We start from the raw sequence: 21,482 nt of genomic DNA on the forward strand, positions 1-21,482 counted from the left end.
TCCAATGCCCAGGAGTTTTACACACATGGCAGTAAGGCTTTTTAACTGTGGTAGAGGAGGGAGCTTGGGACCCACCACCCTGTGTGGAGTTTTGGGGCCCTGAGGGAGATTTCTCTTTTGCTTTATCCCCACCCTTCTCTTGAGGCTTGGTGGTATCTTTCTTTTGGTCACCACCCTGATTTTTAGGCCTAATCCTGGTCCTGACCCATTTATCTGCCCTCTTTCCCAATTCTTGGGGAGAGGTCAAATCTGAGTCTACCAGGTGTTGACGGAGAAGCTGGTTCTGACAATTACTAAGGATCTGCTCCCTCATAATCAAGTTGTACAATCCTGTATAGTCCTGCACCTTGCTGCCATTTAACCAACCTTCCAAAGCCTTAGTGGCACAATCCACAAAATCAGACCAGTCCTGTGTCTGTGTCTTCTGGGTGTCTCTGAACAACAACCTATATTGCTCAGTGGTTAAGCCAAACCCATCTATCAGAGCACTCTTCAGGACTTTGTAATTGTTTGCATCCTCATCACTGACTGTGAGGAGCTTGTCTCTACCTTTGTCAGAAAAGGAGAGCCACAAGATAGCTGCCCACTGACTCTGGGGAACCTGCTGTACTTTGCAGGCCCTCTCCAAAGCAGTCATCCACTTGTGGATGTCATCCCCATTCTGATATGGGGGGACTATCTTGCTTAGGTTTCTATGGTCATAAGACCTATCCCTATCTCTAGGAATGTTGCTGCCACCAGTGGGTTCTAACCCACTTAACTTTTGTTCTCTAGCCAGAGCAAGCTTCTCTTTGGCAAGGGCAAGTTCTTCCCTCTGAATCTTTAGATTAGCTTCCCTCATTCTGGCTTCATGCTCCTTTCTCTCAGGTGAAGTCATTCCCCTGTGAGAGGAAGCATTAGAGATGCTAGAGACATGGGAGTGGATGGATTCCCTTGAAGGGGATCTGTCCCTCCTGCTTCTCTGTGTAAGCCTACTTGTGGGTCTGTATGGGGGGACCCCATGCAAACTCCCATGTAAACTTAGGTTAGCCTGGCTAAGTCTTCCTACTTGGCCCTGGCTGTCTACCTCTCCATCTGAAGCCCCATCTGACTCCTCTGTGGTGGGTAGACCCTCCTCTGTACCTAGGGTACCTGCCTGAGATGCCCTAAGAGTATCATACTCCTCTAGGAGTTGTCTTAACTGAAGGAGGGTAGGGTTTGCACCCTGTTTTATTCCTCTGGAGGTACACAAGTGTCTCATCTCCTGGAATGTTAAGGTATCATATCTAGAGGGGGTCTTGTGCAGACCTGATCCTCCTGAGAGAGCATCTACTTGATCTCCTCTCAGAGACATGATCTAGTGAGGGTGTGGTGTGTGCACCTACCTACACTAGTTGTTTCTACTAAACCTCTCTAGTAGTTGTAGTCAGGGTGTGTTACTCCCTTCAACCTACAACTACTAAGTCCAGTAGGACTTAAGTATTATAATCTATGTTATATGTACCTAGACAATATCTGTGTGATCTTTCAATTTAGTATCTCAAGATTACAATGGTATTACAACAGCAAGCTCAGATCCCAACCGCTGCTCACCAATGTGAGAAGTTGGCCTGATGTATGATGTCACTAGTTATAGTGTACACCTTATATCAGTCCAAATACCCTTATGGTGATTGGTTGTAAAGTCAACCTTATAGACCAGCTATCCTAGTGGTAGCATGGACAAGAGCAGTCTTAGGCTAAACTCTGAATGGCATGTGAAGCCAGCTGTGATACCATATATAATCCCTTGAATACCAAATGAAAGGACACCACAACAGATATATATATAAAATAAAGTGTATTTATTCTAAGCAACCCTCAGCACTCTTTATGAGATTAGAGGTAAGTACAACACAGTCTTATTTAAGCATACATTAAGTCACACAGGTAAGTAATACAGTTAGGCCCTAGGGGCCACGCAAACCATATACTAAGTAAGTGGTATAAGAACCACTGTCACGGAAATAGAATAGGCCTAGGCCTAGGGAATCGCTGGGGCTACACTACACTAGCGTTAGTTAGGAAGTGGGAGGCCCACGGGATTCGTGTGCAGAGTGGAAACACTCACGCGTAATGCGTAAAAGTCAATAGCAATAGTACAGTTTAGAAAACGGTAGATTTAGGACACTTCCGGAGTAGCTAGGAAGTTGAGACTTGAAAACTAGACACTAGGATAGTCACTATCCTGATGAGCACCGGAGTACCCAAGTTACCTAGCCCACAGGCTGCGGGTGCATAGGGGTGAAGATGCGTCGTTTTCGTCGTCGACTCCTATGGATGCCTGAAGAAAGATGCTGACAGCCAGTCAGTGAAGAGTGTCCGGTGGATCCCAAGGCTGGGATCAAGAAGAGAAGAAACCTGCAAGCAGAAGGGACAGAGTCAAGGTCACTAGCCAGTGACCACGTGGAACCAGGAAGGAACCAGGCGATGTCGTGAAGACTTGCAGGTGAAGGTGAAGCTTGTCGCTGCAGCCAGGAGGACCAGGAAGCGTCGAGGACGACCAGGACCAGGAGGCGAGCTGTCCCACGAAGGCTCTTGCTGTCGGCGGCGTCGAAGTTGGACTAGGACTCACCAAGCCTTGGCAAGCGGAACCCACGAAGAACGGAGGACTTGCTTCCGGTGCAGACCAGGAAGGTCTGGGGTGCTTCTTCTTTGCAGAGAAGCGGGAGCCAGTCTGGAGGAGCCAAACCAGCGCAGAAGATTTCAGGGTGCGTCGTCACAAAGGCCACCAGCCAGCGGGCAAGCAACCGGACAGACGCGGCAAGCAGGAAAATGCTGAAGGGCCCCACGCAGGACTCGTGGAGTGTGGGGGGCTGATCTTCGGTGCAGATGGTGCTTGGGGTTGGGGCTTCTCAATCCCCGGTGCACAACTTCGAGGGTACCTCAGAAGCTGCGCTTTAAGTTACTAGCCACTTTTTCCAGGTAGCCGGTCCCACGTCGCTCGTCGCCTCCACGGATCTCAGCTCTGCTGCAGATGTGGATCAGGGTCGGAGAAGTCTGGAAGTCAAGGCTCTGGTCAGGCTCTGCAGTCGGTTCCTCGTAGAACGTGGGCAAAGCAAAGGGTAGTCTCTTGATGGTGCCTGTTTGCACAGGGTAGCCACTCCTTGGCTACAAGGGAGATTCTTCAGTCTTCTTCTTTCGTCGAATGTCGAAGGTCCAGAGTTTCTGTTCAGTTTTGCAGGTTCAGGATAATCTAAAGTCTTGAGGCCCAACTCCCACTCTTATACTAATCTGGGGGGCTGGGATACCTGCTAGGTCACGCCTTATGGGTGGGACCTGGGAGGGGGTGGTTACACCCACTTCCCTTTGTCCAGTTTCGCGCCAGAGCTGGGGCTGGAGTGCCCCAGCGCCGGTTTGAACTGGACTATGCAAGGAACACCTTGTGTGCCCCAGGCATGTCTCATTCCTTTCAGGCCACCCTGCCCCAATACACTAAAGGCTGTCTGGGGAGGTGCTAGCACCTCCCCAAGCAGGAAACCTATTGTCCAGGCCTCCCTGGCTGGGATCACTCCCAGCAGCAGGAGGTCAGACTTGTGTCTGTGGCAGCAGCATCCATTTTGTGATGCTGAGGCTTTGGTTAGAGTTAAACAGCAAAGTAGGATTTTAACATGTCTCTCCCTCTAGAAGGGAGGAATAATATCCTCATCACCAGAAATGGTATGGGGGTATTATTCCAAAGTGTTAGACACCTTACACGACATGTTTTGATAAAGCCAAACCATAGTTACCATAACCGTTTAAGATTATAAGGCACTTTAAGAGTATATGGTAGGCTATATCATAGAACAGCTATAAGGACATGGTTCCGAAAGCTGCAGACAGGCTCAGCTCATGCTAGAGCACCATCTCACATGTTACCAAGCTCTCTGCCTCCAGGATTGTTAAGGCCTGCCATAGGAGTGACTGATAGGTACACATGTGTCTATATATAAGGGTAGATATAGGCATACTATATCTAAGCAAGGGGTGATTACACGACCTTGCCCCAGCTGAGTGATCAGCCAGTTGTGTCTGATTGGAAGGCCAGACCAGGGGTGGCATAATACATGCTGCAGCCCCTGCACCCAGGGCATAGGTGTACCCTAGGGGTACACCTATGCCCTGGGTACCTAGGGTACACTGTACAGGGTCCAATAAGGTGATCCTTACCAATTGGGAATGTACCTAGGGTACATGGAGTCCATTTTAAAGAGAGAGCAGACAGCCTGAGACCCTGAATGGCAGGATCTCAGGCCAACTAAGTCGAAAAACCAGCTAGACACTAGGCAAAAAGTTGGGGGTAACCATAGTCAGATATCCACCTTCCTACATCCCCATTCCAGAACATCAAAACAACCCAACAATTACTCATTGACCAGAGTCATGGTCTGGTTTCATTGTATATGCAACTCTTCTGTTATGCATGTATCCACTTAGTGACTACTTATGGCTGGTATTGTTTTTATTGGATGTTCATGAAGTGTCTGAGCATATAGTGGATTTTGGGGAGGATTTGGTGTTATGGTGTGCTGCAGGACTTTGGAAGTATTTCGTTTGAAACCAAGACTAGATCTACTGAGAAGCAGTTTTAGGGGGCCAACTTCACAAGCAATTACAAAGCCAATGAATCCGAGTTTTTTTAAAATCAAATTGCTTCTTCAAAGATTGGCGGCATAGTGTCTTTTGTGTGTGCAGTTGAGCAGATGGTTAAGTTGTGAATGTGGAAACGAATCAAAAGGTGGACGAGTAAGAGAATGAATAATTCTATGTGTAACCGAGTACATGTAAGAGTGAATGTTGGGGGGTGTTATAATGTGATTACCAAGATCCATACGAACGTACTAACATTGTTTACGTTTTTTGACAAGTGTAAAGTGAATAACACATAAGAAAACTCTAGTGATTACCATCGTTTTAACATATGTGTTGGGCAGCTCCCAGGAACCATATGTCAGTTGAACAGTTTCATGTCAAATAATTTCTCTGTTTTATGTGGCTGTCACTCATAAAAATAACAATTACTGAAACTTTAAAGGATACATTTTTGCCTTCTAAATGTTTGTATATGTTTTTATCAGAGGATGCATTAAAGATATATCTGATTTAGCATCGATCCCTGTGCTAATTTTATGTGCTATGCAAAATCTGTACTTTTACAAGGACGAATGATGGTAAGCAAGAACAGTGCAAGATCTTTTCGTGCTCCAGGCAAAACTGAACTTTGCTATTAAGAGCGCTCCCTGTGCAGTTAAAAAGACTACTTTTAGGTCTTTCTGTCAGCAGCAGGTGGAATCAACACTTACCTTGCATTATGGAAACCCCAGCCGTTGTTGATTGCTATATATTTCAAATCTATGGTGAGAATTGCACATCCTTTCTGAGATAGTGTGTGAAATACTTCTAAGCATCACTATTCAGATGTATAGGTACTGAGGAATTGAGTAGGTTGGTCTTACTTAGATTCCTCTTACTTCATGTTTTAGGTCTAGGGTGTCTTATGCAATGCCACCTTTCCGAGACATTGCAATTGTTTCCACCGGTACCTTTTTGGAATTAGCCAAACAGGTTCATGAAAATATTGTTTGAAAAGGACAAATTGGTGCAGAAGTTTAAATATTAATCAACTCTGAAAGCTAAGCTGGTGATTCTTCTGCTTGCGGCTTCACACACATTTCTATTATCTGGTGAGAACACCTCATGCGGGTTCATAACTACTTATAAATGATGTAAGCGGGATAAATCATTACACTACATTCTGTAAGGCTTTCTTACCAGGGATATTCCTGGGCTAAGATTTTAGCCCACATGTTATACATTATGCAGGTCCCTGGGCCCTCAGTGAACTATATATTTTCTGAGCGCCATACAATATGTGGTTGGTGCAAAACAAACAAGATTGCGCACATTAAATTGGATTTACATTATATAATTTATAGGCACATGGAGATTAAGTGATTTGCCCAAAATGACACAATGTTATGTCAAACTACACAAGGAACGAATGCCTCTTGTACCATAAATTCTACAAGATATGCACAACTACAGAGTATTTTCTTTATCTGCAGGTGAATTTTCTTCATTTACTTCATTTAGAGCATTTAAATAGGCAGTACCACATGTTAGAGCCCATATCTTTGTAAGCGCCAAAACTCACAATGTGCATTTGGCAATGTCATTATTTTACTTGTTTGTGCTTTTGTTTTCGTAAGTGCTTATAGTATGCTTAACGCTTATGACCCTAATGTGTATAAAAAGTTCCCAAGTTGTGTATACAAAATTCATAACTTGTAGTGGGTTATAGCATGATTATGTGCCAATTGCTAGGGTGGTTTATTTCCAATATCGCCATATTTGTTGAGTTTGGCCGAGGAGCCTACCCTTTTAGCATAGATGGTTCCCCGTTTAGGAACTCTCTGCATTTTTATAATCCATTGGGAGACTCTCGGGACTACCTTGGATTTCCAATTGGTTAGAATAAGTGCTCTTGCTACCAATGTTGCAATAAAAATGAATTGACATTGACCTAGAGTTAGGTCTTTGCCTACCTCTGCTCTGCCAAAAAGGGCGGTTAAAGGACCAGGAGAAAGATTGGTTGCCAATTTTTTACTAATTTCTAAAAAGACGTCTTGCCAAAATGTATTAAGTGACTACATGTGAAACCGACATGGAGCCAATCCCCAGTTGCAAGCCCACATTTAAAGCATCTAGGATCGACAATAGGAAACATTTTATGGAGCCTATCAGGGGTATAGCAGATCATCCATTTACTAAACCATGCCATCCTTTTTAAATTTGCAGCCCTAACTGTCTTGCAGCTCATTTTGTTGTAATTCTGCCATTGCTGGATCTTAAAGCTACAGCAAGTAGCCGAGCCTTCTCAAGATGATCTAAAATCACCTGTTTATTCTCCACAGATTTAAATAATCTACACCAATTGCATATCCCCTTGGATACAAAGTGTGCCTTCCCAAGGAGTGTGTCTTCATTGTCTTCTGCGACAGCTAAACCCAATCAAAACTGTTTGATCTGTGCACAGCTGAACATCAGGAGGCCATTTATATTGCTCCTGCAGTTTAAAATTTCCTGCCAAGATAAGAACTTCTCGTTTTTATAAAAGTCTTGTAATATATAAAACCCCAGCGTTGTCCACTGGTCGCAGTTCTGGCGAGACCACTGAAGCCCAAAGGGGAAGCATTCTCCTAGTTTCATCTGGGGAGGAAGCCATGGAATTTCGCATATTTCCCAAATTAAAAAATTAGGTAAACTCATTAAAGTTTTTTACAGTGTATATGTGGCTTTTGACAGTGAAAAGTCATATTGTACTCAAGCATACATTATGCATGATTCACAACCCTGTAATACCGGTTTGCAGTGCATAATTTGAGCCAGTGGTTTCCGCTGCTTGGCACACACACGTAATTCTCAACACTGGCACTAATGACACACCACCACATGGTGGCGCTGTAACATTTTAATTTAAGTTAAAATGACAATTTATAATATTTCATGCCATTCTTATAACTTTGGGGGCCTGGAACAGTCTGTAATGGCACACTTGTAAGAATGGTATGTTTAATAGTTGTGTTGGTACTTTTATTGGCAGCCCTGGTAGGGGCAAAGGTGGTAGAGGCTGCAGTGTTTTCCTGTGAGGAGCCCTGGAACTTACTTTTTTACTAATTCAGCACTGTCTGTTTGTGGGACATACATGGGCATACTCTATGCACAAGTAGATACTTATTTACATCTGATGACTATGTGCACACCAGCAGTGGCAGAACAATACAGACCTACTGGAAATGCTTGTCATTTTGCTGACAGTCAAATAAACATAAAGTGCAGAAAGTATAAGAACGTACACCAATTGTCCAGTGTTTACCTGATGTATGTGGGAACTGGCGCCATGCACAGTTTAAGGGCCTGATTACGAGTTTGGCGGTGCGGGAGCGGGACCGGCCCGCTCCCGCACCCACACCGCCAAGCCCGCCAGATTAGAAGTTTGCTCCTGGTCTGGTAGGCGGTTCTCTGGCGCTCCCACATCAGTGCACATGAAATAGACACCGCAATGGGAACATCAAACTCAGTACCTGCACAGCATGAACTGCTGCAGTCCATGCCGTGCAGGTACTAGGGTGCATGCGCCTGCCTGCATGCATCCCCAGGCCCTGCGGCAACGCCTCCTTTGTTTCCTCCCGGCCACGGTTTTTATGGATGTGGAACGGACATGAAAATGGCGGCAGAGAGGAAACTTGTAATATGCTTAGCGGGACTGCAGCAATCCCGCCAAGCAAATTGAGGCCTCAAGCCTACAACGCCACCGCCAGGGATCTCTGATCCTTGTGGCTGTCCCAGGGCGGCCCAACCGCCCTAGTTGTAATAGGGTGGTCTGAGGACTGCTGCCGTGCGCCCCCCTTGTCTGTCGGTACATGGACTGCTGGACTAGTAATTATACCCTAAATACTTGCAACATAGGTAAAAGTTAAATAAGAAATAGTAACAGAATTTCACATTTTTTCTAACTCTCTGCATCCATAAAGTATGTATTGAGAGTGCTAGGCACAGAAACAGTTAATGAAATTAATCTAATTCATCAATATTCCTATATTTATTGGAACATGTGGGTGAACAAATATTTTGGATCAGAGTTTCTTAACTTCTGCATGTTTGGAATTCACGTGCATGCCTAGTAGACACCTGCATTACCGCAAATACCTTTACAGAACGTCCGTGTTGCAGAAAATATGCATTTTTAAATTTGGGATATTTGTAAAAATGTTACTACACCTAGAAATACATTTTTAAAACATCCTGTGAACATAAATCTAAAAATAAGAATCTATGGGGGTTCTCTTAATTTTCATTGCTTTTCACTAATACTGTGAACTCCCACCTGCACTCTCTGAAGCACCACTCTCAAATGGAGAAAAATTAGACATGAAAAAAAGACACTTCTGTCTGAAAAACTAGTTTTGTGAATTGTTTGTCAGTTGTACGTAGATCTGACTAATGTATGGAAAAAGCTTTGAGATCTGGGCCCATGACTTTGATACATATTATTCACACCTGTTTAAATACAGTTACCACGGTTCAGCTACCTACAAGGCGACCAGCACACACAGCTAGCCAGTAAATTCTAGGCCATGAGCATTGTGAACCTACAGATTGTAACAGGCTTTGATTTGTATTAGTAGCAGAAGGGGAAGTGATGGCACAGTGTGTGTGGACGAGACAAGTGTTCAGAGCTGATATCAGTGGGTACACTGGCATTACCAATGTTAAATAAGACAATTAGGGTTTTGTGCTAACAAATCAATTGCATGAGTGCTAACTGCAAACCATTGTTAATTTGTGGATGCTACATCCCCGTGCCTAATGACACACTGGACCATGGACAACCTCACCTCATAGCTAAAATGTAGGGTTTAAGTTAGGAACATTCAGAGTATAAGCCACAATATTCAATGTGGCCACTGAATTTTTCAAAAACGTGAACTCACAAAACAGCAAATGTAATGTCCAGTTCATCTTCTCCATGTTTGTGGCTGTGCTGTACTCGGTTTTAACTGAAAGTCAACCCAATAAATACATGTTCTCCCTCCTTCGTGGTGAAGCCAATTACCCATTAGCCCACTCACTCTGTACTAAACCCTTGAGATTTCTCATTGGCCTCTCTCTGTGCTTCAAAGATCATATCACTTTAATAACAGAAACAGAATCGTCCCAGTGTATAACAGTGTTCAAAGTCAAGCCCCCTTTATTTGTAATCTACCTCTTGTACCACCTACACTGTAAGTCAGACAATGCTTTCACTGCTCTCCAAGAGTCTTCAATGACACCAATCAAAGTTACTGTTCAAGCAAAAGCTTAACTTATTAACAAACGTTCAAGAAAATCTTGCCTACCTTGAAATAACTACATTGCCTCTCTCTCCATACCAGAATCAACCTCAAGGTCTCTTATGGGTAAAAGGCATTCCATTTGAGGAAATCAGGATACCTTGCTTCTAGAATCAACATGTCTGATAGCATCTGTGCTACCAGAAACACATCTTTAGCCAGGCTGTAAATCCATAAGACTTCTAACTGGTACACAAACCAACAGGCCTTATCTGAAAACAGACTAAGACTCGGAAATGACCTCCCTGTGTAGCTTAAACTTAGATTGTTCCTTATTCAGTTTAGGAAAGGTTTTAAACCCCATCTCTTTGCAATGTTCCTACTGTCCTTCTTTCATTCTAGTCCATTTCCTTCCCATCCTAGCCTCTCCTTCTCCTTTGTTTCCAATTTGTACTTTTTACCAACCAATGGTTTTCAGTTCACATTTCAAATGCATCAGTGTATCTTTTATCCTTAAACACTGTCTATACACGTATTATATTAAAAATAAAATATATACTAAGTGAGGTGGAGGAATGGGTCATCTGGGGATTTGCTCTGCAATATTGTTTTTCTATTGAAATAGCAAGGAGAAACTTTCAGGATTTAGCAAAGATGTATCAGATCGCATCCTGGGGTAGAACTCCTACCCCACGCACGTACATATATATGTTTTGCATTACTCATTTGAGGTCTTGTTTTAAGGCTGTTGTTTGAGAATAGAAGAAAATATAAATATTTTCCAGGGAAAAGTATCTACCCAGGCACCCGAAGCAGCTCTCCAATTACCTTGAATTGTTCAAGTCAGCCATAAATTACAACACCAAAAAGCTACGTTCATTTATGACTAGGTATTCCAACAAGTGTCCCATCACTACAGTTCCTGGCCAAAAGCACTGTCTCAAGAAAAAAAGGGCACTCTTTAGCATTACTAACTTCCTAACAGACATCTGGTCTTTTCTAATGTCATCTATGCCACGCTAAACACTATAACACTGTTAACACCCCCAAACAGGCCCTCCGTACCTGCTGTGCTACTCCTGATGTGACACCCCTCGATGCACAAATTCACATTGACAGAGCCCATAGGCAATCTCATCCCTTTTGTCCTACAAGAAGCTGGAGCACAATAATGTCATTCAGATCCCACTGACCCCATCTACAGGGTCAAAAGCTCTTTCCTCCTCTACCTCCTCTTCTACAATTGCAGGTAAGCTGCTAGGAACTGGTCAGAGATAGCCAATACTATTATCATGCATTCAGCATGTTACCAATCTGTTGATTTCGTCAACCAACTACATATTCTAAAATGAGATCAACCTGCATTGGGGTGCATCCCACTTTACCTTCTTCCTACTAAATAATAACCAGGTTCAACATTGCACCGAGCCCGACTATGCTAAGGGATTCCAACCTGACTTCAATCTCTTTAAGGGGGATAACCTGCAGATAAGGACCCCATATGAATGGACTTGCATCCCTCTTCTTAATGAAAACAGTGCTTACTGGTGAGGCTGAATGACATGAGTCTGAGATACCAAGTACATAAATCTTGCTGATCTGGCAAGCCATATCTCAGCTCTCTTGTCTTCAGCTGCGCTCCAGCTGAAGACCATGTAAAACTTATTTGAGCTAAGGTCACTTTTCTCAATGCCCAGACTGATTTACCCAAATATCAACCCAGAAAATCATTTGATAATAAATATCAAGCACTCTACATTTGAAACCCTACTCCACCACCCATTACCCAGAAGTAAAATGTGAGCACCCACATTCGATGAAATGTAGAAAAACAAACTTCAAATTTGCCAAGTTGAGGACTAAATTCATTAATCACTGGCTCTCTCCAGAAAATCCTTGGACAGCCTTAATCCTGTGATGACATGATCCATACTACTGTTAAACTTAGATTTTCCAATTACTCCAGCAATCCTTTCCCAGCAATACCACCTGGCCCTCTAATATATACATCTGGTGATCTCTTCTCTAACCCATTGTGAGCTTCTTGTCTGTCTCAAGATTTCAAGCCCTAACATACAAAAAAACTCACTGAAGCTCCAGATGATCTAAACAGATTTTTCTGTATAGTGTGTCTCCCTTTTCTACCAAAGGTCTAGGGCCAGCAAATTCAAGCAGTTTATTTCTGAAACAATTTTCTTGACAACCTCCAACCAGGGTTTATCATGCTGGGTGGCAGCAATTTGACCTCTGTTTTAATGTAGTGGATGACACCATTCGAGTCCTTGACTTAGATAATGCCTGATTGCTGAACCTTATAGATATGTCTGTGGCCTTCAACATGATCGATGAAACCCCCTCTTTAATATTCAAAGGAATATATGGAAATGGATAAACAATGGGCAAAGGTTACCCAGCAGTACATAAAAAAACTCTTCACCTGCTGACATCACAGCCTGCTCACATCTCATGTCTCTCCCAGATCCTGGAGAAAAGTGACGCCTGGATGATTCAACACCATCTGAAATTTAAACCACAGAAAAAAGGGTTTACCTTCTTTTTTCCCTCTCCCACTCTGTGAATCTCCTTTTCCTAAAATTGCTCTAGGGGTGGAGGGGTGGAGAGTAAGCTCAACAACTTTGACTGCACCAACTACATATAGATGATCTTTCAAAAACAGTTTTAGACTCAAAAGCACATACATAAGAAGGCCAAGAAGAAATAGTTGTCTCCAAGAGAGAGAAAACCTACTTTAGTAAACCATCCTTAAGTCCCTAGTACGGTCCTTTGTACGGTGATGCTTAGACTGGAGTAAGTCCCGTCTTAATGGCATTTTCAAAGTGAACCTAGTCTTTCTCAAAGCTGACCAACAATCTGCTCCATTGGGGCAGCTGCCACTTTGGCAATATCATCCTAATCCACACCACACTGCAATCGCTACATATTGACCAAAGGTGCATTTACAAAATGTCCTAGTAGGTGCCTTTAATTCTGCACACGGCTTCTTCCTACTAACTGGCGGCAACATTTTAAATTCCAGTGGTCTGTCCTGGCAAACAATTCTACTGGCACCAAAAGGTTTTTTGTAAACATTGCATCATGGCACAATCATTCTCTTACCCCACAATTCTGGTCATGCAATTCACATACTGCCCACAGAAAAGACGTAGGCCACCTCTTACATCCCTTATCTTAGCCCTCTAAATGCACATTCTTATGCTAGGAACCTAGGTGGCGCATGATCCACCCATGGGTCCATTACTGTTACTCCATTTGACTCCTTCTGTATGTTTGTTCCCTTCCTGAGCTAAGTTAAATCCCACTCCTTTACAGTGCAAATCATTATCAATAAATACACAATTATTTATTTTTGATGTCATGCAAAACGTGTACAACTCTGATCTCTGTAAAGCACAGCGGCGCATGATGTGCACAAAACAAAAGAACAAATAAATAAAAGAGTAATTCTGAAAAAGGTGTTCTGCTAAATTAAAGAGATCAATGGGGCGCATTGGCATTCACATTATGTAAAACAGATCACCGTCTAATCTTTGTAACTCCTGCATTTCAATGTTCTTTAAGCACTTTATCCTAGCAGGAGCCCTCTAGCTGATCTGAATAGGAGTCAATCTGCATGCTACTCATACATATGCATGAAGCGATTACCATCACCACACAAAATTCTAAACAAGTCACCCTACAGCAGAAGTTCCATTCCAGTGACTACACCATCGTGCTTCTGACAGTGTGAGCTGATTGACTTTTATTTGTACATCAATGAGTATTCGATCAATGTCTGCGCTTCATCATTGTATAAAGTTGTACTTTCTGTAATGTGTGTACCAGTCACCAACTGTGCATTTACCACAACATTGAGATGCTGAGACAATGCCAACATTAATATAAAACATCAGGTTTCTGTACATCATATGGTGTTATTCAGCTTGTTACCTTGGTACTCAAGCAGAGTGGTGCCATCAAGGCACACAGCATGAACTGCAGCTGCACAGAGATTTTTACACCTTTAGGCATCACCTACTGGTGTAAACCAGGAGCCACCTACAGCACTGGGGGGCCCAGGACAGAGGGGCCCACTGTACCCCAAATATTGCTGTTTGTTACTATCGATCGAAGATATGGGGTCCATTCTTCTGGTTTACCTCAGGATCTCTGGTAGCCTTGCTACACCATTGCCGTAAAGATGGGGTTTGGACATAAAAACAGAGAGTCAGCAGGAGTAGGCAAGGTTAAGGAAGGAAAAAGGGGTGCATAGGGATGTTACAGTGTGTCTTCCTGGGAAACACCTGTAAGTATCAGGGGCGGCTCCTCCATTGTGGCAGAGGAGTGCCGTCCCACTAAAAAAGAAAATGATAATAAAATAATTTTATTATCGTTTTATTTTTCTTACTGCCTACCGAGGTTAGGGCGGACTGTGGCCATCCTGATGATCGTCACGTCATAGTAGGGAGGAGTGTTAGGCACTTGTAAGTGTGCATGTCAATTTGGCCGGCCGTCTATGGCTAGCCAAAAAGACACATGCACTTGTCTCTCCAACCGGGCTGTGTTGCACAGCCGGGTTGGAGAAACGTCACAGGCTCACTGAGCGAGCATTAAGTCAGCCCACTCAGGCCAATCACGGCGCTGCTCGCATGCTGGCAAATAGTATTACCAGCTTGAGAGCAGCGCAGTTATTGCCCCCTGGGAGCCTGTGCAGCGTGACCAGCGTTGGGAGAGGAGCACCGAGGCGGCAACCACATAGGCAGGTAAGTGGGGGGTTTTTTCCCCACACCACCCCGAAATTATAGCGGCCGCCACTAGTAAATATATGTCTGTGTCTTAGTTTTCCAAGTAGTGTTGCAGTCTCTAATTCGCTGCATTACTCCTATCTTTCTAGAGGTCATTAAGTTCACAGTTGGAATGTGATTGGTGGCCTTGTTGGTTGGGCTGTGTGGGGCATTTTAATACTTACCTTGGTTAGATATTTCATACACCTTTGACTGGCTGGACCCACCCTTTAAACATCGGTCATGCATCACCATGTGGCTAGGCACAAACATATGCAATGCATTTTAACCCTGAAAGCACAGGATAGTGCTCTCACAAAGTTGCAGATATCAGGACATGTGCCTGGGCCCAACATCAAAAAGAGCCATCTATCAATGCTCTCAGGTGGAGTAGTCATAGGCTGGCTTCTGTGGAGATTTCTGTGCGCATTATGAATTGGTCATGTAATTTCCTCAATGAAAGTAAACAAAACACACGTTATGGCGAATAAGAGCCTTGTACATCATATGCATAAGACTGCATGTAATGTCACCCTGGGCCTGGGTGACCTCCACCCTCCAGGCCATTGTTGGCACTGTCTCCAGACCTGGACTTTTCTGTGGTAGCCTACTGCATTCTGGGTGTTGTAGTCTTGTTTTGTTCCATTGACCAAATTATAATAACACACCTGAAATCAATGATTTGTAGGTGAAACGTTCAGGCCTGGAAGGAGTGTCTGCAGTGGCTTGAAGTGAGGTGGTCACCATATGTGTGCCACTCCCTGGACCTCTGCACTTTTCAGCCAACAGCACCTCAAATCCTGATCTTTCTAATAGCCATCCATTAGGAGCTATTTTGAATTAATTGATTACTTTGGGTCAGCACCAGTAATGAATACATTTAACAAGACACATTCTGGCAACAGGAGTAATGTAGGCTGTGTACTCCAGTGTTCTCTAGAAGAGTAAGATGCTAAGAAGCATAGAGATGCACTCCAGGAGCTACCCTCCCCAGGCCCCGTTTGCCTTCCCTATACCCGTGAGAATAGGATGATTGTAGTCTATTGATGGGCAGCACACACTTACAAATGTACTGTCAGGAAGAAATTGGTTTTCTAAATTGGCAAATGACAAGCTTCAAAGATGCTGCTCACTGCAGCCCATCTCACCAACGTCCTGGCACTTCTTCCACTGAGTAGTTACCAGCAGTAATTCTTAAGAGTAAGTTCCACAGCCTGGATCACAACTCTGGATTGATTGACATTTACTCCTGAAAATGACCCTTAGAGATACAGGACATTCACAGGTATGGAGTGTGTCCTCATTTGGAAACAGATGACCAGGGGTAGGAAAGTAGGCATTCTAGGGAAAGTGACGTCTCACAGTGCACACTCACACAGTCAGTTTACAGGTTGCTTCTCAACCTTAGTGCATGCTCTCCGATTAAAGGAGGTTGTATGAGATGGAAATAAAATAAGTAAAAATCGTGCAAATACACATTCTATGCTTTATTCATGCTCGACTTTCCAACTGGTGGAAATTATGGCTTATTTTGCACACTCGATAACTCTGAATGCTGTACCGCTGAGGAGATCCATTCAGCTGTCATGTTTCTCAGCAATGGTTCAAACATCAAGTCATCCTAAATCCCATGGGCCCGTTTCGCTAAGTGAATCATGAATTTGCACCTCCAAAAGTGCTCCTGTACATGCACGCAAATTTGCAATTTTTTCATATTCACAAACATTTCCAGCCAGTGGCGTAGCTCAAAATGATAGGGCCCCTTTATAGAAAGTGAAGAGGGGCCCCAGACTTTACCATATCTTACAGATATTCCTTTAACGTGGGCTCAATGGGGGCAACCTGGAAGGATTGGGGGCACCCTAGAGGGTTGTTACCTGTGTAACACCTCTGTTTTCAGCAGTACTCCTGAAAAACTGTGCCAGTCGTACTGCTAGTAATGCTGTGACAATCTTTGACATAGCAATTTCCAAATGCAGAGTTGTGTGCAATGTACAATTCTGCGTACAATTCTGCGTAGATGTGCAAGTGAACATTTTTTGTGTTTGCTTTCTTCTCCATGTGCGAAGCATTTACCTCATGGAGTAACCCATTGCCCTGCACTCCCGTTATGGCAGTAGCGGTCAGTATGTTGACAGAGAGGCAGGTGGGGTGGGGGGTGGGGGGGGAAGGACGAGACACATAAATACAAATAAAAACATCTGACACATCGCGCCAGGGCCGGACTGGCCATAGCGGGCACCGGGCATTTCCCCGGTGGGCCGCCAGGGTGGGGCCGGTTTTGGGCCCCGGGTGGGCCATTTTTGTTACCCAAAATCGTCCGAAACCGGAACTTTCAAACAGCTGGGCCGCACCCCCCCCCGTCCATCAGGGGGGCCGGCCGAGCAGTTTGCCAGGGCCGATTTCAGTTCCCAGTCCGGCCCTGCATCGCGCCCCTCTCTTCTGCAGGCACAGGCTCCCAGAGTGCCCTGCAGCCATTCCTGACACTGCTTTCATGATGCTGAAAGCAGCATCAGGATTGACCGGAGCACCGATGATTTGTGCTCTTAGACTGGAAGCCTGTGCCTGCTCTCTCCAAACCGGCAACGCAGCTGGAGTTGGAGAGAGCTTAAGTGCGCATGACGGTTTGGCTGGCCTGAGACAGCCGTCCAGACTGTCATGCGCACAGAATAGCAGTGCAACCACTTCTCCACCAGCCTGCCATCCTCCTGGCCTCGTCCACAAGCCTCAGCTCCGAGAGCAAAAATAAAATGAAAATAAGCAAGGGATAATTATCGTTTTGTTTTTTATTTTTTTGGCTGCTGGCAAGTGGCGTGACTCTCCTCCGCCATAGCGGAGGAGCCGTCGCTGCATTATGGTTGGGAGTGTGCTGTTCCCCTTTCTAGCCTGTAGACAAGGATTTGCTCCAGTCCCTTGCCTACGCATTTCTAGGGTGGCAAAGGGAATGCTTATTCAGAAGGCACATCAAATGTATTCTCCCACTTGACACCCTTGCAAACATGCCAAAAGCCAGCAGTCGTTTCCTCTAAGGTTCAGTATTCACAAATTTCACAAGCCAGTAGACTGTTCTTTGTGATTTCATTTCTGCTTCTGCAGGATAACTGCATTTATAAACAACAAGTTGTTTTTCAGGCAGCTGATATTCGAGTCCCGCAGTATCACCAGGGGTTGCAGAGTTTTACATTTTTATCTGATTTCTATAAATAAATAAAGGTGGTTGCCAATAATAGCATGCTTGTTGATGTAGTGCCCTCCAGATGTAATATGGCGATAGAGTTCATGCAATGCTTATTTACATATTTCTGGTGTTTAATAGAGTGAAGTATATGGCTGGATAGTTTGATCAATGTACATATGCAGCAATAATACAGAGATAGTGGAGTGCACTTATGTGTGGTGTAACGGTCAGAGCTGCTGCCTTGGGAGCTGAGGAAATCTTGCGATTCTGGGCATTTTGCGATGCAGCGCGCGCAAAGGAATTCGTTTTATTTATTTAAATGTGTACTTACCTCCGTTCATCCATATTCCGGCGTTTACATTTCCCCACCCTGCCCTTCCCCCGCCCCGCCTCACTGCCCCACCGAACTCCCTCCACGGACCGCTACTGAACACACATATAAAAGGCATTGCCATTTATTGTATTTGTATTGTATTGTAATTGCATTTATATAGCGCTTACTACCCATGACGAAGCGTCGAAGCGCTTTTTCGGCGAGTAGCACACTACTCCAGGACCCATAGAGGATTAGTGTTGAATTAGTATAGTGAAACATGCAAGTACATTTTAAGTGGTGAATAGGTTAGTCAGTTATAGGTTAGTCAGTTGTTTGGATTCGGAAAGATAGCAGAATCTTGAAGCACGCTACTCCGGAAACCCATAAAGCAATAGTGCTGAATTAGTGTGGTGAAATATGAAAGTAATTTGAGTGGTGGATGTTAGTTATTTGGAGTGAGAAGGGTAGCGGAGGGATAAAAGGGAAGAAAGGTTTGCATTCATGTAGCACCTGTTACCCCTGATGGGTGTTGAAACGCTTTTTTGGCGAGTAGGACTCTACTCTGGAACCCATAAAGGATTAGTGTTGGAAAAATTAGTATAGTGAAGTATAAAGTAATTTGAGCGGTTAATATGTTATTCAGTTATTTGGATAGAGAAGGGTAGATTGCGGAATAGAAGAGGGAAAGAGGTTTGTATTTATATAGCGCTTACTACCCCTTGATGGAATTTTGAGGCGCTTCATTGGCGAGTAGCATGCTACTCTGGAACCCATAAAGGATTAGTGGTGAATTAGTATAGTAGAATATGGAAATTGGGAAGTGAACATGTTAATCTGTTATTTTGATTGAAAAGGATAGTGGCGGGACAGAAGAGTGAGATTTCTTTTTTTTTGTAAGGTCATAGCAGTAGGAGGAGGCTTTTGGATATGTAAAAGGGTTTTTTGAGGGGAAGTGTCAGAGGGAAGAGTTTATAAAGGTTTGTTTTGGGGGATCGGGATAGTAAAAAGAGGTGTCAGATGATGCAAGGAGAGGTAGAGTAGGAGAGAGTCTAGAAAGGGTTATTTTGGGGATCATAATAGTGGTATGGGGTTTGGGATAAATGAGAGAGTGGATGTAGAGGATATATTGATATATGTATAGGGTGAGAGATAGGGTAGTGCTTTGGAAATAGTAGTAGAAAGAAGTTTGAGATGAGTCAGAAGATTGGGCCAGAGGATATATTGAGAGAAGTATAGTCTGAGAAATTGGGTAGTGCATTTGAAATGCTAAATTAGAAGAAAGGGATACATATTTAGATCCATAATTACACTGAAAGTATATAGATGCATAAAGGAGGTAAGTATATATGGATTAAAGATATTGATAGAGGTACAGGATGAGAAATAGGGTAGTGCACTGGATATGCTTTTTCAGGAGGAAGGTAACAGTCACACAAATCCAAGTACATGGAAGGTACATAGATGCACAATGGAAGCAAGTACATGTAGATCAAAGACGATTTATTTAAATTAATTAATTAATTTATTTATTTATTTATTTACAACAACATAATTATTCTACATGTTTATACAAAGCAATACACAAAGATAAGTACATATCTATAGTGAAAATAAATGCTTATATACAGAGGAACATGCTGTAAATTTCTGTTTGTTTAAGGTGCTTATGTGGGGAAGAGCCAATTCTTGAGTAGTTTCTGAAGATAAGGTGGTTGTCGGTGGATCTTATGTTGGGGGTAAAGAGTTCCATAGTTTGGCTGCTTGAACAGAGAAAGATGTGCCACCTATGGTTTTTTTCTTTGATCTTGGTATTTTGAGGCGAGATGCCCCTTTAGAGCGTAGGTTCCTTTGTTGAATGTGTTTGGTGATTTTATTTCTGATGAAGAGTGGTCCCATTTCATGTATTGCTTTGTGGTTGATACAAAGTAGTTTGAACGTGGATCTTCTGGCAACCGGTACCCAATGCAGGGCTTTCAAGGTTGGTGAGATGTGGTCTCGCGGTTTGATATGCAAGAGTAGTCTGGCAGCCGAGTTCTGAATCCGTTGTAGTCTTTACATGCTCGTTAAAGGTGATCCACGGTAGAGGCTATTGGCGTAATCGAGTTTGGACAGAACAAGGGAGATGGTAGCTTGGACCGTGTGTGGAAATCCCAAATGTGGGAAAATTTGTCGCAGCGTTTTTATAGTACAAAGCCTGATCTTGCTAGTTTGTCCACTTGGGCATTCATCGACAGCTTGGAGTCCATGGTCATTCTGAGGTTTCTTACTTCCTTTGATACTTTAGGCGGTGATACCAGTTCATCAGGCCAGGAGGCAAGCGGGTCGTAATGTTTCCAATCGCCACACGTGAGTATTTCCATTTTTGAAGCATTCAATTTGAGATGGCTCCAAGTCATCCACTGATCCACGGCTCTGAAACAACTGAAAATTGGGGATTTTTGAATGTCTTTGGGGCATTCCAGTTGAAGGAGTATTTGCGTGTCATCTGCATAGTTATAGCACGTGAGGTGAAATTGATTGATCAGTAATGACTTCATGTAGATGTTGAAAAGCATGGGCGAGATGATAGAACCATGAGGGACCCCTGCTTTTGTGGAGTATGGTTTGGACGAGGAAGGTGGGGTATGGATGATATTAGTTCTGTTTTGAAGGTAAGACGCGATCCAGTCTAGAACAGTTCCCTCTATGCCGGCTTCATAGAGTCTTTGTTTCAGAGTGTCATGGTCAATCGTGTCAAAGGCAGCTGAGAGGTCCAAGAGGAGTAGAGCAGCAACCCCGCTGCGGTCAACTGTATTCTTCAGGTCATCCCAGATGGCAAGGAGGGCAGATTCAGTGCCTCTTCCCAGACAGAATCCTGTTTGGAAGTCTGAGAGTATGTCATTCTCTTCAATGAATTGTGACATCTGGGCGAACGCTGCTCTTTCTATCAGTTTGCCCAGGAAAGGTCCATTTGCAATGGGTCTGTAGTTGTCAGGGTTCAGCGGGTCCAAGTTTGTTTTCTTCAGTAAAGGGCGTATGTGTGATTATTAGAGTTCTTCTGGAAATATTCCGGTAGTTAAGGAATCATTGATGATTCTTCTTACTGGAGAGTCAGCAGACGTTGACGTTATTAAAAGAATTGTCTTGAAAGTTTGTGGTGGACAGGGGTCAGAAGGGCTGCCTGCAGGCCTGCTTGCTTTGACCAGGTCCCTAAATTAATCGTGTGAGATGGGTTGGAAAAAACGGAGAGGCTGGGTTAGAGAATTCTTGAATTGTTGTTTTGTACAGGGGTTAGTGCTGGTGCTTTGTTTCTGTTTTAAGTACGAGTCCAATGTGTCTGCTTTGTCGGTGTAATGATTTGCCAGTTTGTCTGTGAGATTTTGAGTAACAGGATG

At 43.7% G+C, this 21,482-nt stretch overlaps 1 protein-coding gene across 17 annotated transcripts in view; it reads right to left on the reverse strand.

The window, feature by feature from the left end:
* Positions 1-21,482, reverse strand: part of DCX (doublecortin) — a 392,216-nt gene that overhangs the window by 149,058 nt on the left and 221,676 nt on the right. For 11 of the 17 annotated variants that reach the window (XM_085608207.1, XM_085608198.1, XM_085608201.1 and 8 more), the window contains one exon: positions 12,271-12,351. The exons of the other annotated variants lie outside the window; for them this stretch is intronic. In XM_085608207.1, coding sequence (XP_085464333.1) covers positions 12,271-12,351 — 81 coding nt within the window. The remainder of the gene's footprint in view (positions 1-12,270; positions 12,352-21,482) is intronic. 17 annotated transcript variants of the gene reach the window in all.

Source organism: Triturus cristatus, chromosome 5_2 (genome assembly GCF_964204655.1).
Source record: "Triturus cristatus chromosome 5_2, aTriCri1.1, whole genome shotgun sequence".
Lineage (NCBI taxonomy): Eukaryota > Metazoa > Chordata > Amphibia > Caudata > Salamandridae > Triturus > Triturus cristatus.